Source organism: Podarcis raffonei, chromosome 5 (assembly GCF_027172205.1).
Source record: "Podarcis raffonei isolate rPodRaf1 chromosome 5, rPodRaf1.pri, whole genome shotgun sequence".
In the NCBI taxonomy this organism is placed as follows: domain Eukaryota; kingdom Metazoa; phylum Chordata; class Lepidosauria; order Squamata; family Lacertidae; genus Podarcis; species Podarcis raffonei.
In genome coordinates, this window is record NC_070606.1 from 95540447 (window position 1) to 95559484 (window position 19038).

A 19038-nucleotide genomic window follows, 5' to 3' on the forward strand; every position below is an offset into this window, starting at 1 on the left:
CACAAGAATCTGATTAACGTTAATATAAAAGTAGCTTACTCACAGATTCATTCAGGTTCACAGACATATCCCTGAAGGCAGGCTTAGGTTACATAACAAGTAGAACTATTCCATAAAGAAGTTAGTCCCAAGTGACTGCGGCTAAGCAGTCACTTCTCCAAACACACAGCAACATACAAAATGGAGAACACACACTGATCAGAACATGGAGGCTGTGTGCTCCTCCATGCTAGTACAACAGACCACTCCCTCTTCAAGTCATATGTAGTGCAAGTCTGTCCCAGCTCAGGAGGAAACAGGAAGTTTTCTCCTGAGAGGTACAAAGCATCCCCTAACATGTCCACTGCAGGAATGTTGTACTTGACTGCTATAAGTTTTACATCCCACACATCTAAAAGTAAACCACCACAGGGGCCCCCTATGACCTACATCAAATAGAGGTACCCCCCAAAGGGTCCCCACTGAAGGAATGGTATAGCCCAAGCCCCCACCTGGACGTCAGATAGAAGCTCCCGCTCACAGATCCCTTTAAGAGGATACCTTTAACCATGGAGGAGGCTACAACCTCCCCTCCACCCAAGACCAAGGCTTACCCAATGCCTAACCTCACAAAGTTGTGATGATTGCTATGAGGTAGGCGAAAACTAAATGGCCAGTGCCAATTTGCCAAGTGGAAAAATTCCTGCCTGGCCCTGAATATGGCAGCCGATGTGGTCCACAGCAAGGTCAAAGTGTAAACTGAAGCAAAATTAAAGGATGGCAGATCTGGTGAAAGAAGGCAGAGTGAGGAGAGCCAGGCTTGGCTGCAATTTAACCCCCCAGATGGTGCTGATTGGCTGCCTGGGCCCACCCCTGGGATAGCCCACCCAAAACCTGCTGGCACTGTCCAGTCGCAAGCAGGCAGGCCATGCAACCCTTGCCATTCGCCGGATCACCGCTGGGCCCATGCTTGGGCCATAACACTGCCTACCAGCTAAGGTGAGCGGATTTCTCCTGGCGCTGCATTCAGGTCTGCATTCAAGTCTCTACTGCAGGATGTTGTGGGTGTACTTTCACTAGTGAAAGCATCAGTCTAACAAATCTTATTCCTAGTCCATGGTATCAGGAAAACAAACAAACAAGGAATCTGTGGCACTTCTAAAGGCAAACTGTATTTATTCTTGTCTTCTTTTTTAAAGTAAAAGTTTTCGTAAGCCAGAACCTACCGGTACTTCCTCAGATGCATGAGTGATGAATCAGGCTGGGTAGATTTCAATTACAGAGCTTAAAGCCACTAAGAACAAGCTCAAAAGAGCTTAGCTTCAACATGGCGTATGACTAAAAAGAATAACCCAAAAATAGAAATAGACTGGAAAGAGAAGTTGCTGAATTGCAGCTTACTGTATTACCAAACTTAAAACCATGGAGAGACCTGGTCTGAATAGTGACATTGGATTCTTATCTCATTATACATGATAAAGCTATTTTTAGCCATCTCACCCCTTGCTTTTTCTTGTAAGACCAAATTGCAGTTGTTAACAGTGGTCAGAAAGTGAGGAGGAATTAAAGAACCTTTTAATGAGGGTGAAAGAGGACAGCGCAAAATATGGTCTGAAGCTCAACATCAAAAAAACGAAGATCATGGCCACTGGTCCCATCACCTCCTGGCAAATAGAAGGGGGAGAAATGGAGGCAGTGAGAGATTTTACTTTCTTGGGCTCCATGATCACTGCAGATGGTGACAGCAGCCACGAAATTAAAAGACGCCTGCTTCTTGGGAGAAGGGCAATGACAGGCCTAGATAGCATCTTGAGAAGTAGAGACGTCACCTTGACAACAAAGGTCCGTATAGTTAAAGCCATGGTTTTCCCAGTAGTGATGTATGGAAGTGAGAGCTGGACCATAAAGAAGGCTGATCGCCGAAGAATTGATGCTTTTGAATTATGGTGCTGGAGAAGACTCTTGAGAATCCCATGGACTGCAAGAAGATCAAACGCATCCATTCTGAAGGAAATCAGCCCTGAGTGCTCACTGGAAGGACAGATCGTGAAGCTGAGGCTCCAGTACTTTGGCCACCTCATGAGAAGAGAAGACTCCCTGGAGAAGACACTGATGCTGGGAAAGATGGAGGGCACAAGGAGAAGGGGGCGACAGAGGACGAGATGGTTGGATAATGTTTTCGAGGTTACCAGCATGAGTTTGACCAAACTGCGGGAGGCAGTGGAAGACAGAAGTGCCTGGCGTGCTCTGGTCCATGGGGTCACGAAGAGTCGGACACGACTAAACGACTAAACAACAACAACAACAACAACAGTGGTCAACAGGTTTGCCACACCTATTAGCTAATCGCCCATTCCCACCACCCTTCTGAGTAATACCCCTCCCCACCCTCACACTATATATAAGGGTCTGGTGACTTCTGTTTCAGTGTATCTGAAGAAGTGTGCATGCACACGAAAGCTCATACCAATAACAAACTTAGTTGGTCTCTAAGGTGCTACTGGAAGGAATATTTTTTTTGTTCCAAAAATAGTTTGTTTATGATGGTCTGTTTCTTTTTATTGAGAAATCTGTTGTCATCTTTTGGAACTCTCTCCCCCTCTCTCTCTGGAGGTAGGCTCTGATCTACAAAAGCTTACAGTGATATAAACAGTCATTAAAATCACATAGTGCCTGCTTTTTTCCATGGTGATTGAGACACACCCAACCCCTCAACTGTTATAAAATTGTTATCGTCCTTGTGAAATAAGTTAAATATTTTGTTTATATTTAAAATGTGAGAACAGATATGATAGCTATCTTCAAATATCTTGAGGGCTGTCACATGGAAGAGGGAACAAGCTTTTTTCTCTCCTGCTCTGGACTCAAACTAATGGATTCAAGTTACAAGAAAGGAGATTCTGACTAAACATCAGGAAGAAGTTTCTGATAGTAAGAGCTGTTTGACAGTGGAACAGTCTCCCTCAGGACTTGGTGGTCTCTCCTTCCTTGGAGGTTTTTAAGCAGAGGTTGGGTGGCCATCTGTCATGGATGCTGTAGTTGACATTCCTGCATTACAGGGGATTGGACTGGCTGGCCCTTGGGTCCCTTCCAATTCTAAGATTCCATAATATTATGGAGGCTCTTGAATTACCTAGTTCAGACTGCTTTTCAGTTTTCAGTCTGTTGGGCCCTACTGAAGCTTTGCAGTCTGTTTCTCCACATAAAGGGGATGGAGTCAGGCAGAGCTGGGACACCCGGTTTTGCCACTTGAGGCATAACGGATCGAGCTGCCCCACCCTGTCGCCACTTTACCACCTGACCTGCCTCCCCTGCTGGTGAAGAAGCAGTGCCAGCATTGGTGCAGATTTCCAGCAACATCTTGACAAAATCTCGTGAGATCTCACCAGAAATCAGCACCGATGCTGCCGCTACTTCACCAGCGATTGAGGCGGCAGGGGGGCACTGCCTTGCCTCTGGGACTTCCGACCCCCAAGACGGTGTCACCACTCTGCCTCATTGGTGGGCCAGGCCTGGAGCCAAGTTTAAGGGCCAAGCCATCTTGTGAGGCAGAGTATAAATTCTTAATAAACAAACAGATAAACAAATGTGTGGTGTAGCCAGTGTGGTGTAGTGGTTAAGAGCGGTAGTCTCGTAATCTGGGGAACCGGGTTCGCGTCTCCGCTCCTCCACATGCAGCTGCTGGGTGACCTTGGGCCAGTCACACTTCTTTGAAGTCTCTCAGCCCCACTCACCTCACAGAGTGTTTGTTGTGGGGGAGGAAGGGAAAGGAGAATGTTAGCCGCTTTGAGACTCCTTAAAGGGAGTGAAAGGCGGGATATCAAATCCAAATCCAAATACTGGAAAGCAGGATCAGTGCTGCTGGATGACCATGGAAATTGTAGTATGACACAACAGAGAGATGGGGTAGTACTGTGCTGCTGCAGCCGCTGTTCTAACCAAGTTCATTATGCGAGTCTAACAATATGCTTCTTAACAAAATAAAAAAATTCCTTCCAGTAGCACCTTAGAAACCAACTAAGTTTGTTATTAGTATGAGCTTTCGTGCACACTGAGTAGTATGCTTCTTAGTAGCTGCTGCCTGGGAGTGGGGCTGAGCTCCCTGAGGGAAATTCAAGGGTGGATTTGCAGCCCCCCCTGAAATTTACACCTGTGAGTTGGAATATAGTTTATAATGTTGAATGCAAAGACCTCATATATACTTTATAGAAACATCATATATACTTTATAAACATAATAAAAAATTCAGAATATTCCTGCACAAATTTGGCCCCATGATAGACCACAGTTGGCTGATGACAGCCTTTCATGTTATTCTCTTCCCTTCAATTATTACAGTTCCACATACTATAATTAACCATACTGGTGGTGCAATAAAAATAAATGGTTCACATTGAATTAATTCCTGGAAGGGTTAATTCCAACACTATTATTATATGGTCTCAGACCATTAGCCTTATTGTCCTGTATAAAAGGGTGTTGCAAGTATATGTCTATGTAAATTAAAAGCCAACAGAGAAGGAGCATCCTACACAGCCAGAAGTGCTAGACGGAGACAAGTGACAGAGTGAGAGAGAGAAGGCAGGGAAATGTTTGGCATACGGTTATTTTTGATTGCTCTGCTGGTGGGTCTTTTGATTCTGTACTTCCTGAAACAGCTCTGGTGGTCACGCAGACGCTTCCCTCCAGGGCTCCTTCCACTTCCTGTCATTGGAAGCATGTGGCGGACTGCGATCAGGCTCTATCAAGAGACATTCACTAAGGTACTTCTTTCTAAATAATTGGCTGAGAAGGAGAATTCATGAAGCGAAGCATAAATTATTTTCTTCTTGTGGTAACTGTGGTTAACTATGGTCTTTGTGAAACCTTCTGGCATGAATTTTACTTGCGAAATTAGTATGTGATATCTAGGAGACTAAGGGTGCAATCTTCCAGGACGTGGCAGATGTTCAAAGGCAGTTAGTTTAAGCACTCATGTTATTTTCGCACCAACCCTGCAGTTGGGCTGAGAGCTAAAGACTAGCCCAAGGTTACTCAGTGAGCTTTGGGGCAGAATTGTGCTTTCTACCTGCTTCTCCCCAATCCAACACTCTGCCCATTGGAAAGTCATCAAAGAAAAGCATCTCGCCAGGGCTGGGTACTCTAACGAATTTAACCTGAAAGGCATTTTGAAAGTGTCTGGCACACTCAAGAACTGACTTCTTGTTAGCATCTTTGAGTTACAGAAAGACCTCTGAAGTGTCATCAGAGGCCAGTGCACTCTCACACACTTGTGGGTAGATTCAGGAACAGAAAATCTGATAGCTTAGTTCAGACTGGAGAATAAATAGGCTTCTTCTTTTTTCAGCTGCCCAGATAAAAAGTGAAATGCGCAAATACCGGTACTTTAAAATCCGATTCACAGTATGAATGACCAATGCCAAATGGGCAAACCCCGTCTTGCTCAAAAAAGTTAAAGGGTCAGGAAAGGTTAGCTATGTAGGCATGCTAGGATTGAAACATGAGGTTGTACAATGAGAGTGGCTCAGAAAACTCAGAAGAGGGAAGAAAAAAGCTAAGCAATTTATCAGGAGCTAGTGATCAGTGTGTTTGTTTCAACTCAGAAGCATATCCAGTGGAGCCACAACGATGTGTTCCCTTTAACTTCCAGCTAGGAGGCATATAAGCTCATAAACACATGTGCTGATGCATTTATCTGTTTCAAAATGTTGCTGCACCAGCATTACTCAAGCAGCTGCTAGCAGGTGGCCCCAAAGGGAGATGGATTACCAGTTAGTGATGTTACCAGGCACACCCATTAGAAACCTACCACACAGCTGGCTGAAACATCAAATGTGTTACCAAAGTAGGTGGCATAAAACAAAGAGCAGAGGCATCTCTGGGTGCTGTCCCATCTGTTTGCAACATCACTTTATGCATGATAAAGTATACCCTAGATGCTGCTATGCCATCAAACCAAGTCTTCATACTTCTCCTTTCAGCAGATCCTCTGGCACAGCTCACGAGCTCTTCTTAATGAATATATTCACACTGTATGTTGTTGTTCCCTCCCCTCAGTTAGTACTTCCCCACCCTCCCTGAATTCTAGAAACCTGAGGTCCCTTTTAGGCATGTATGCAGGTAGCTGATTACCTGTGCACAGACCTTTTTTATGAAGGGGGGGCAGGAGATGCAAGTTTTCTGATATATCAGACTTTCACAAAACAGTATGCTAAAAAGTAGTGTGTGTCTCGCTTGGCCCCACCAGTAGCCCACCCTCCTTCAGTTCTGGAAACCTGAGGTCCATTGTGGGCATGTGCACATGGATTTGTTCACCTGTGTGTACACAGACAGTTCCCCCCCACCCCGAGATAGTTTTCTGATATACCAGGCTTGTACAAAACAGTGGTTTGAAGGGGGAAATGTGGGGAAATGGCCAGCAGACCACTGAGGAATGCCTTTTTAACAAAAGTAGGGGAGTGTGATGATTAGGGATGGAGGGGAAATTCAAATTATTTAAAGAGCAGCCAGACAACTTCACGACCTACTAGCAGTCCAGGTATACAGGTGGTGATAGGAGTGGCTGGATGGATCAGGCAAAAGTGGGGCTAGTGGGGCCAGGCAAAAAGAGGAGTGGCTGTCTACGTCGCCTCCAGATTTGAAGCACTTAGGTGTGGCTGCCTCGTTCTCAAACAATCTCTGGAAGCCCTGGGTGAAGGAATGAGGTCAAACAGACTGAAGCTGAATTGAGAAGTTGGAGGTGATACTTCATGCCAAGTGATACAATGCTCATATTCCAAGTTAGATTTCAAGCCCAGGCACAACTGAAGTGAATTGATTACTGGTATATCCCTTCATTTTGCTGTGTCTTTTAATGCTATGGGAGCAACTACATTCTTTGCGAGCAGCTCCAACTGGAACAACTTGTAATTTGCTGTAACCTCGAACGTTGCTGCAATCATTCTTCCTTCTGGTTTTATTTCCATTGGATGAGATGGCAGGACATCCAGAACTGGGATCATCAGTGTGTTGTTGTTGTTGTTGTTGTTGTTGTTGTTATAACTAATAGGAGTGTGCCAGATTTAGATTGGGATCACAATTTGATTTGATTTCCACTTCCCAATCTACTATTTGCCTACTTGTGCAAATTAAACAAATACAAATGGTTGCCATATATTTTGACCTTTGCGGCAAATCTGCTTTAGAAAGGTATGATCTGAATTTGTTAAAAACAACCACCACCAAACATGAATTTTCCCACCGTTTCATCTTATTCTGCCTTCCAGTTAAAAACACCCAGCCCACATTAACAGACCAGCAGGTTAGCAGACACAATAAGGATATGAAAACTTGGGGCAGTTGTCCATGGAAGAGCCTTTGCTTTTTGAATAAAGCCATGCAGAAACTGACAATAACCTTGCAAGAGTATGATGGAACAGGCCTACAAGCATGCATGGATATGCACTGTATCAAAAATCAGATTACCATTATGTATCCTACTTTGGTGCCATGAATAAAGAGAACTGGATATAACCAGAAGACACAGACTAGGTGAGAGAACCTGAAGCTCACAAATTAACCTGAAAGAACTGTGTGACTAATGTCTCTCCTCTCTTTTGATCCAAATGTCAGCGGACAAAACAAAATGGAAACACGGAGCCACCTGTGATGCCTTTCCTTAGAGCTGTAGCAAATGAAAAGGGTAAGTTGTTCCAAGGAAGAAGGGTTCTTTTTTTACTGGTCTTCTCTCCAGAGACATCTTAAGAGAGCAGTTCCCAAGTGTTAAAATGTAAGACCTGAGCCTTTCCAGTGTTCTGTTGAAGGTTGTAAGAGGTTTAATTGCAAGGTATAAGTAGCAGTCATCATACCTGCTAAATATTAAAAGTAATTATTTAGGGTTCATTTGTAAAGGGCATGACCCAAATACAAAAGTGGGTCATGACCTACAAGTTGGGAAATGCTTCCTTAAGCCAGTCCTGTGATAGAATCCCTAACAACTGAAGGGTTGTTTTTTTGTTTATATTCCACCTATAATCAGAAGATCTCAGGGCAGGTCACAATCAGCTACAATATCAATTAAACAACAAAAATAATAACCCGCAGCCCAAAATCTCGAACATCTCTCAGCTGAATATTAGTTACCAAAAGCCTTCACAAAAAGCCATGTTTTCTACTGGCATCTGAATGAGAGCAACACAAAAGGGAGTTGAATTTCATGGGCTAGGGAGCTGAGGATCTCGAGCGCCAACACACGGAAAGCCCACCCATGCCTTATTTCCAAAGGTATCATACCTTTGGGTGGAATACTGAGGATGGCTCCCCAGGAGGTCTTAATTCAAGGGCAGGACTATACAGAGAAAGGTCTCTAGATTATTCAGTGCTTTCTAGATTATTCGTAACATCTGGCTTTTGGATCAGATATGTTTCGGTAGCCGATGCAATTCTTTCACAACAGATGTAACATGGCTCTGACTAGTTTATTATAATTTATATAATTTATTATAATTTATAAAAAATTATTAATATAGTGACTCATAGCCAAGCTGCCTATTTCACTAGCTGCAATTTCCAAGCAGATCTCACTGCAGTGATCCAAACAGGAGGTTATCAGAGCATGCATTTCTGTGGCTAGTCTTGTTTGAGGAACACCTATAGCTGCCAAACAAACCAGGGCTGGGGGAAGACACTGTGTCCCCTGAGATCCTTGGGTTTCCAGTGACGAGACAAGGTCCAATAGTTACTTTCGTAACTTGCAAGTCAAGTGCAGCTAGGGTGAGAATCCTGCAAGTGACGCCACAGTCATCACCAGATGCATGCTTTCCAAATTATAATTCCAAAACGAAAGCCAGGTGAATCCCCACAGGTGAATGTTACAGCCTTGGTGGTAGACATTGACAGTAGAAACCAAGGTGCAGCTGAGGACTGTATCTACTTTGTTTAGAACAGCTAGTCCTTATGCCATAAACTTTGCTAACCATCGTCTCCACAAATGGCAGAGAGTTTTGGGTCTTTGTATTCCGTGAATAGTTGGCTTGAATATAGTATCTCTAAGAGGCATTTCATACAATGCTTTTAATGGTCTCAGATCTTGTATTTTCCAATGAACGCATCTGGAAGCAACAGAGACAGATTGGGCAGTCTGTTATGAAGAAGCTGGCGATGAGGAAGCAAGGGTTGGAGCACTATATAAAAGAGGAGGCCCATCAGCTTGTGGGTACCTTTGCCCGTGTAAAAGGTATGTGATACTACTAGATGATTTTATTTGTTCATATGAGTACAGTGGTGCCTCGCAAGACGAAATTAATTCATTCCGCGAGTTTTGTCGTCTTGCGATTTTTTTCGTCTTGTGAAGCACGGTGTCAGAAAAGTTTTGGGAAAGCTTCAAAAATCACCAAAGTCTTCAAAAACCTCAAAAAAGGCTACCACACCGCGTGCTATGAGTTGCTCCTTGAAGTCAAGTCGCAACTGTATTAACGGTGTTAAGAAAAAGGAAACAAACTTGCAAGACGTTTCCGTCTTGCGAAGCAAGCCCATAGGGAAAATCGTCTTGCGAAGCAGCTCAAAAAACAAAAAACCCTTTCGTTTTGCGAGTTTTCCATCTTGCGAGGCATTCGTCTTGCGAGGTACCACTGTATTTATATTAACACCACCCTCGCAAAAAGTGTCAGGGCAGTGTACAGCAATATAAAACCATTAAAACCACCATTAAAATGACTAGCATGATTATAATAATCATAAAAATGATTATGCTGGCAGATATCTTAGTCTCCAGGTTTTGCTTTGTTTCCTTTGCAATCTATGCATATTTTGGAGCAGAATTTGATGCATTTTAGTTGCTTTTTAATATGTTAAAAAAATTGCTTCTTTAGTCCCACTATGAAATTTTACTCTTAGTATTATCACGAGAACAGGATTGATGTCTTCACTTCATATAGCTGCAAAAATCTTCACTTGCAGGGCAGCCATTTGACCCTTTGTTACCCATCACTAATTCAGTGTGCAATGTGGTATGTGCTATGGCTTTTGGACATCGGTATTCTGCTGAAGACGAAAATTTCCAGAAGCTCACTGAAGCTATTGATCTTGCCTTAAAATGTGGAGGTAGCTTCATTTATGCTGTAAGTAGACTTTTTCTTTCCAGCTGAGTCACACAGGTGTCCCCAGAGCCCTAGTCTCCTGCTAGCATTCAGAGAGACACTGTGGTTGGTCACAGATGGAGGGAACCTGACCTGAAATGGCCCTTCAGCCTTGGGGCAAACCCATCAGTCTAACCCATTTCACAGAGATATTATGAAAAAAGTGGAGAGCCATACACTAGGTTCTTTCAAGGTAATTTTAACTAATGATCATTCTTAGGCTACGTATGCATTCCGGTTTCTCCTTCATGGATCACTGCCTTGCCGTGGCGAAGGGGCTTGAATAACTCAGAGAAGCTATGAGCTATGCTGTGCAGGGCCACCCAAGATGGACAGGTCATAGTGGAGAGTTTTGACCAAACGTGATCCATCTGGAGGAGGAACCGGCAAGCCACTCCAGTATCCCTGCCAAGAAAACTCCATGGACAAAGACAACAGGCAAATAAAAGTTATGATGCTGGAAGATGAGCACCTCAGGTCAGAAGGCGTCCAACATGCTATTGAGGAAGAGCGGAGGACAAGTACAAGAGCTGATGAAGCGGCTGGGCCAAAGCCGAAAGGACGCTCAGTTGCGGATATGTCTGGAAGCGAAAGGAAAGTCCAATGCTTTAAAGAAAAATATTGCATAGGAACCTGGAATGTAAGAACCATGAACCTTGGTAAGCTGGATGTGGTCAAACATGAGATGGCATGAATAAATATTGACATCCTGGGCATCAGTGAACTAAAGTGGACGGGAATGGGCAAATTCAGTTCAGTTGACCATCGTATCTACTACTGTGGGCAAGAATCCCGTAGAAGAAATGGAGTGGCCCTCATAGTCAACAAAAGAGTGGCAAAAGCTGTACTGGGATGCAATCTCAAAAATGATAGAATGATCTTGATATGTATCCAAGGCAGACCTTTTAACATCACAGTAACCCAAGTTTATGCATCAACTATCGGTGCTGAAGAAACTGAAATTGACCAATTCTATGAAGACTTACAACAGCTTCTAGAAATGACTCCAAAGAAGGTTCTTCTCCTTATAGGGGATTGGAATGCTAAAGCAGGGAGTCAAGAGATAAAAGGAACAACTGGCAAGTTTGGCATTGGAGTTCAAAACAAAGCAGGGCAAAGGCTAATAGAGTTCTGTCAAGAGAACAAGCTGGTTATCACAAACACTCTTTTCCAACAATACAAGAGACGACTCTACACATGGACATCAGATTGATTATATTCTCTGCAGCCAAAGATGGAGAAGCTCTATACAGTCGGCAAAAACAAGACCTGGAGATGACTGGCTCAGATCATGAGCTTCTTATAGCAAAATTCAAGCTTAAACTGAAGAAAGTAGGAAAAACCACGGGGCCGGGCCACTAAGATACAATCTAAACCCTTATGAATGCACAGTGGAAGTGCGGAACAGGTTTAAGGATTTAGATTTGGTGGACAGAGTGCCTGGAGGCTCATAACATTATACAGGAGGCAGCAACGAAAACCATCCCAATGAAAAGGAAATGCAACAAAGCAAAGTGGCTGTCCAACGAGGCCTTACAAATAGTGGGAGAGAGAAGGCAAGCAAAATGCGAGGGATACAGTGAAAGATACAGGAAACTGAATGCAGATTTCTGAAAAATAGCAAGGAGAGACAAGAGGGCCTTCTTAAATGAGCAATGCAAAGAAATAGAAGAAAACAATAGAATGGGAAAAACCAGAGATCTGTTCAAGAAAATTGGAGATATGAAAGGAACATTTCATACATAATAAAGGACAAAAGTGCTAAGGACCTAACAGAAGCAGAAGACATCAAGAAGAGGTGGCAAGAATACATAGAGGAATTATACCAGAAAGATATGGATGTCTCGTACATCCCAGGCAGTGTGGTTGCTGACCTTGAGCTAGACATCTTGGAGAGTGAAGTCAAATGGGCCTTAGAAAGCACTGCTAATAACAAGGCCAGTGGAAGTGATGATATTCCAGCTGAACTATTCAAAATTTTAAAAGATGATGCTGTTAAGGTGCTACACTCAATATACCAGCAAGTTTGGAAAACACAGCAGTGGCCAGAGGATTGGAGAAGATCAGTCTTCATCCCAATCCCAAAGAAGGGCAGTGCCAAAGAATGCTCCAACTATCACACAATTGCACTCATTTCACATGCTAGCAAGGTTATGCTTAAAATTCTATAAGGTAGGCTTAAGCAGTATGTGGACCGAGAACTCCCAGAAGTGCAAGCTGGATTTAGAAGAGGCAAAGGAACCAGAGACCAAATTGCAAATGTGCTGGATTATGGAGAAAGCTAGAGAGTTCAAGAAAAACATCTACTTCTGCTTCATTGACTATGCAAAAGCCTTTGACTGTGTTGACCACAGCAAACTATGGCAAGTTCTTAAAGAAATGGGCACCATCTGGCAGACCAACTCTGTGCTACAAAGATATCTGCAAACATCAGACATGAATGCTAGCAACATCACTCTCACACACACCCTTTGTAGGAATCCCTTGCAGATGACCACAGTGCTTGGAGACCGTCAGGTCATGTATCCACAGCAGTGACCAGAGGAGGAATGACTGATGGGAGGAGCTCAGAGACAAGAAATGCCATAGTGCATCCAGAGGCCTCGCCTGTCTCTAGTGCAGAGGAGACACCCCCAAAAGTAATGTCATCCTCCTCCATCTGCTGAACCAAGTTTATTGCTTTGCAATACTGCAGGTGAACTTCTGGGAAAGTGATAAAAGGAGAAGGATAATATCACATTCTGCAGTATGTTCCTCACCCAGAGATTAGGAAATGGACAGTACTCCATTGACTCTCTTCCCTTGGAGGTGGAAGATGGGCAGGAAGATTGCTGGTAGGGAGGGAAGCTGTGATACCTTCCATATTAGGCAGCCCTACATCCTCATAATCCTGAATTAATCCAGAGTAAATGGATTAGGTTCTCTGTATGCTTGTTAGACAGCCATAAAGATATTATGGGTTAGTGCCGGTACTGCCCAAATGCAATGGGAATCCTGTAGAATAAAATCCTGCTTTTATATATTATTAATAAATATAATTTGCATGTTTTGGGAAAGCCACAAATACCAGTGTTCCCACAACTACTATTGTACCAGAAATATGGGTGAGGGTGATTTGTTCCGATGTCAAATTTTCATTTACAACTTCTATTAGAGTAAACTAGTGGATATGGGAATCAGAAAAAGGTGTTTCACTCACTGAGCTCCAAGATACCCGGATGCCAGCAGGTTAGGAAAGGCTGATCTCAACCATGATACCAAACAGGCGTCCAAAAGAAGTTGGGTCATGGAACATGTTACTGGGCTTCTTCATGGTAATTACTGGTTTTTGTTTTTATATTCTTCAAAGCTCCGTGAAATGTTCCCTTGGGTCCTGAAGCGTCTTCCAGGGCCACACAAGAAGGCTCTGTCCTCTAGGGAGTTTGTGCTTTTATTTGCAAAGGAGGAGATGAAGAAGCATAAAGAACATCATCTCCTACGTGAGCCACAGGATTTCACTGATTTCTATCTACTTCAAATGGAGAAAGTAAGTATCTGTTTTGTATGTGAACATGGTTAATTCAAAGAGCCATTACATTCCCTGCAAGGATTGTAAGGCAACCACCAGGATTTTCTGGGTTGCAGGTAATATTTGCATTCAGTCCGCCCTCAATAGCACTTCCCAGAAATTATTGTTAGCTAGTAAAGTGGATTACAAACCCCACATGCGCATGCATTGAAAATAATGGGAAAAGAAATATTTTCGTATGTTTGATGGCAAATATGCTTGAATGGTCAAGGGCATTCAAATACATTCTTTGTGTAATTATGATATTTAAATGACTAAAGATTAGTCTCCTTTCCAAATTAAAACATGCTCTGAGATTGCAGAAAAGATAATGTTTTTTATTCACCCTGATTATGTGAATTTATTTCTTACAATTTTGACTTTCCCTTTAGGGATGGGGGTGAAATTTGATTCCGTTTGCATAAAAGCATGGCTTGGTTTACACTTGGTTTAAGTGAACTGAAATGCAGCCTACTTCAAAATCAACACTGCTCTGAATCTTACAGTGCAGTTCTTCAGCAAAGTAATGTGTAAAAAAACGCATATACTAGGATAGTAAGCATATAAATGTATATATTAGTGGGGGGGGGGGAAATGTCAGAAAAGTGCACATTAGGCAAAATGACACCTATTTATTAAGAGAAATTAACACTAAGATGCTGATGGAATTTCATGTGAACTTTTTTTAAAAAAAGAAATTTGCAAACTAGTGAGGAAATGTGGAGAACCAAACTTAAGGTTGAGAAAATGAGAAACAGCGGCAAATTTAACTATTATTTAACTCAAATTCCACTTAGAACTCCCACCAGTTCTAAAAAATTTAAAGGGAGGAAGGATCTTTAAGCAGAGCTCCATAGGGACAGGTTTCTGTGGGCTCAGTGGGGAAGTTGAGAAAGATGGATCCCAGAATCCCCTTTATAGGGTCCAGGGGGATCCAAATCGAAAGTTAGTTCAGGCAAAACCAGAGAAAAGGGTTTGAGAATAAAACACTGATGTCTTAACCTCACAAGGAACTAATCTAAAACACAAGAAATTTCATTTTTCCTGCTTCCATTCTGTTCCATGGCTCTGCAAAAAGAAGACCCTGTTTCCCCAGCACATTTGGGGGGGGGTTGTGCATAAAGATCCTCAGCAACCCAGATTTGATATGCATGAATCTACTCCACACTTACTTCCTCATAATCTCAAAATGTTTGGAAAGAATTGCTGCTTTACTGTCTGCTGTTTTAGGAGGATACCTGAGATGTCCTTTTTTTAACCCACCCACCCCTTCAATGTCAATGTGGGATTACTAATTAAGGTACAGAACTGCACACAAGGATTTCTTCATGCTCACCTGTCATGCTGGGATGGCCAGGATGCAATTTGTTACAAATAATCTTTCATCTTTCTATTGCCATCAACAGAGCCAGGGTGACCCCAACTCTGTCTATAATGCGGAGAACCTGGCCCAGTGTATACTTGACCTCTTTATAGCAGGGACAGAAACAACCGCTACTACTCTGCAGTGGGCACTGCTTCTCATGGCAACTCATCCAGATATCCAAGGTGAGTTCTGTGCGATGCCTTTCATGCAGCAATGTTTTGGTTAAGGGTGTGAGGCCTTATGAATTTTGAAGAAAAATGACAAGATTCTATCTACTTTCAACCGTCTGTATGGAGAAACAGCTGAGTTAAGAATCTTAACAGTGAACCAACAGGCCATGTTTAATGTACAAACAAGAGGGATAGCTCAGATTTCCTTTTTGCCAGGTCCCCTGCAATTTGCCCTGGTTCTGGAGTTTCCAGACTGAAATATATTTGGAGTCCTGCAGTGATTTCATGCTCTTTATTGCAGCTCGTAAAACAGTGACCGAGTTTCCCCCCAAACCTCAGGCTTTTATATACATTATTGACACAATGAGTCCTGTCTGATTGGCTGATTCTGCTTCCCTCCTGGAGCCTGATTGGTCTTCTCCTGCAGGCCAATCAGTTGTTGCATTCTAGGATCCTACTTGCCTATTGTTCTAGGATCCAAGCTTAGTACATAACACAGACAGACCTGCTCCTATGCCCATTGATTTGGGATAATGGGGAAAAAATTCTCTCCACTTTACTCAGGATAGGTAAACTCAAGCTCTCTCTCTCCCCACACCCTGTAGCAGAATCTCCCTCTAGTTTCCAACTTCCGTTCCTATTTCTGACTAAAGGTATTGTGAAAATGAGAAGTTTCCAATTTCTCCAAGCTTTGGACTGTATGTAAAAAAACACCTGTTTTATCTATAGTCAGTTCTGTAAAAGTGGAATCCAACTGCATCTACAGGGAACTGATGTCTATAGGAATGCAACTATATTTTGAAGCGTATTTCAGCACCGCTGAGTTTCCTTTAAGATGCCTGGATTTTCCACTTCACCCCGTAGCTCAATTGCCTTTCAGGTTTCTTTAACGTAATTGTTAGAAGCAATACAAAAAAGAGAGCACAATTTCAGGCAATATTAGCAAAGCGTCCAGAGTAAAGCTTCGATTCCCACTATTTTCATCAGAGAAAGTCCACAAGGAGGTGGAAGGTGTTTTGGGTTCCTCTCGGTCAGTCTGCTATCAAGATTGGAAGAAAATGCCATTCACCAGTGCTGTGATTCACGAGATCCAACGCTTAAAATATGCTTCCTTATTCAGGATCATCAGACAATGTGCAAAGGATGTGAACATCTTTGGATTTCTCATGCCCAGGGTGAGGAAAATTGATACGGTTGTATTCCATATTCCATGAGTAAGGAACAACGCAGAAGCTTCTGTGTAGCGCAAGGACTGAAGGGCAAGCAATTCAATATCCCTTCCCCTGAAAAAGGTATTGAAGTGACCCAGGGTTAATATTCTTTTTAAAATAACTCTCCCCCTGCCCTGCCCCATATTCTTCAAAAGAATAACTGCATGAACAGTGCCTTAACACCGAACTCTCTTCATTTGGTTCCACTGATGGCCATAGCATCTGTGCCAGATTCAAGAATGAGGATTTGAAACAGAACAGCGAATAATGTGTTTTCACTTTATTCTTGCTGAAATATTTTCCATAGTGGTTTCACAACAGGACTCTTCTTCCCTAGCTTTTTGGCAATCTCCCTGAATATGCTTTTTATTACCACGCAGATGAAGCTTGGGTATATAAGAAGCGCACAAAGATTTGTACTGGGACAGAGGGACAACCTGAATAGTGCTGGCCTGGATGCATTCTAAGTCAATTTTCATTCATTTCAGGGAACTTTTATTAACCCAGATCTGAACTCTGCTGTTCTTGATAATAAGCAATGGAGGACCCCTGAAGAATTCAACCCAAATCATTTTTTGGACAAGGATGGGAATTTTGTGGCCAGGGGAGAATTTCTGCTATTTGGTTCAGGTAAATGTAGCAGTAATTTATTATTATTATTTTTATAGTTGCTGGGTTGTTTCAGAGAGGCAGATGCTTCTGTAAGGTTTTTATTTCCAAAGAATACATGATTATTTCCAAAGAATACATGATTATTTGCTGCTCATAGCGTTGGGGTCATGCTGCTCATGATCGTTGGGCACTGAATTACTCTTATGAGTCTTTACTTCATTGTGTTTTCAGGCCTCAAGTCTCCCAGCTTATCATATAGATTTGCTTTCACATTTCTATACACCAGGGGTCTGTCATTTACTAGTGGATAGCTCAGTCTGTAGATCGTGAGACTCTTAATCTTAGGGTCGTGGGTTTGAGCCCCGTGTTGGGCAAAAAATTCCTTCATTGCATGAAGGTTGGATTAGACGATCCTCGTGGTCCCTTCCAACTCTATGATTCTATGAGCTTGTGGGCCAAAGCATGCCTCCCCTCCTCCATGGCAGCCCAAAGTTGAAAAAGGAGGTGTGGACATAGCAGGAGTTATAACAAGGGGAGCTGCTGATGGAACACTTTGGGTAGTGGCAAAGGAGCTTCACCTCCTAACCTGTGTTGCCTACCCAGAGTCAAAACTAGTTGTTGTCTATGGTAGATGTACCTGGAGAATAAGGCTCCATAGGTAATACTCATTTCTTGCCTTTCCTTTCTTTCTTCCACAGTGGATTCTGTGTGCTTGGAGGAGCAGCTTGCAAGAATTGAGCTCTTCATTTTCTTCAGCAATTTGTTGGGGGCGTTCATCTTCCAGCTGCCAAGTGGTGTGAAAAAATCCAGTGAACAGCACAAAGTGGGACTGACAACCTATCCCCATTCTTATGAACTCGTTGCCATTCCTCGCAGCAGGGCATCATAAACTATCAACACAGTTTGAACAGCCTATTTATTACCATAAATTTCTCGGTTCTGCTCTGAGGTGGAACTTCTATCAAAAGTTGCATTAGACCTACGATATAATACATTGCTAAATCAATTTCTGTTGCCGAATACAGTTCTTCTTCTTTGTTTGCTGTTCATACACAAGTACTCAGTACAGATTTCTTGTGATGTTTAAAACCAGATGTTTATCAGTTTGTGCTTTTCAAAGAACATAAGGAATGCTTATTTATTGAAAAAAATTGCTGCTATGGTTTATTTTATCAGCTCATAGGAGATTGCATATGCTCTCTTAGGTGATGAATTACATCCTAAAAGATATCAGTAGTAGAGTTTGCAGGCCAAAGCCCTGTGACCCCATTGTTGCAGTAGCAACAAATAACTGGATGGGACAATAAGTTTATATCGGGATCAAACAGGACACAACTTTGTTGATTATCGATGTGAATGGTTTGGCATCAGAATTGAGCACGTTGCTTCCAAAAGGGGTAGTAGTGACTAGGCAGTAGTTCTTGTAGACCCCCTTTTTAAGGAGTAGTCACACCATTACCTTTATTGTCTAATGATGCATTAACCACACTCTCAGCCACCCAGCCATCCCCTGTTGGCTAGCCAGAATAAGCCATGATGGGCAAGGGTCAACAGAGCATGGAGTTGGCTGAACTGCTGCAAGAGTCTTGTCCACATCCTCGGGCCATTAAAGCTAAAACCATTTCCATGAAACTGGGTAATATGGTGCACTGCACAGTTCATCAGATCTGTCACAACAGCAACATTATGCCTGTTCTGCCCCCCACAAGGGTCAGCTATTAATCTGTGTATTAGTATTAGGTAGAAGGAATAAGAACACTGCCCCTTTTAGAAAAGATAGTGCCTTTCCCCACTTTTTAAACCTCAAGGCAGGTTGAGAAATGTAGGCACAGCAATATTCTAGTTCCTATTGGGTCTGCCTCTCAGAGCAGTAAAATACCTCCCTTCTTCCTTTGTTACAGTCTAGTGCAGGCATGTCCAAAGTCTGGCCTGGTGGCTTAAACCAGCCCGCTGGTCTTTTTAATCCAGCCCCTGTGGCAGTTAATTTCCTGGGGGGATGTCGTAAAAGAAGGTCAACAACTTCAATCCTAAAAAAGTT

General features: G+C 42.7%; 1 protein-coding gene across 2 annotated transcripts; it reads left to right on the top strand.

Moving 5' to 3' along the window:
• Nucleotides 1–3826: 3826 nt before the first annotated feature.
• On the top strand, nt 3827–18172 carry LOC128414856 (cytochrome P450 2J4-like). 2 transcript variants are annotated; one of them, XM_053390763.1, is made up of 9 exons: nt 3827–4742; nt 7591–7660; nt 9044–9193; nt 9916–10076; nt 13444–13620; nt 15118–15189; nt 16167–16352; nt 16877–17018; nt 17699–18172. In XM_053390763.1, exons 1-9 carry the CDS (start codon nt 4569–4571, stop codon nt 17887–17889), a joined length of 1323 nt encoding a protein of 440 aa, XP_053246738.1. In that variant the 5' UTR covers nt 3827–4568; the 3' UTR covers nt 17890–18172. The 2 variants fall into 2 exon arrangements, with proteins under 2 accessions (XP_053246738.1, XP_053246737.1); XM_053390762.1 differs by having other exon boundaries at nt 3830–4742; nt 15048–15189; nt 16165–16352.
• The last annotated feature ends 866 nt before the right edge of the window (nt 18173–19038 follow it).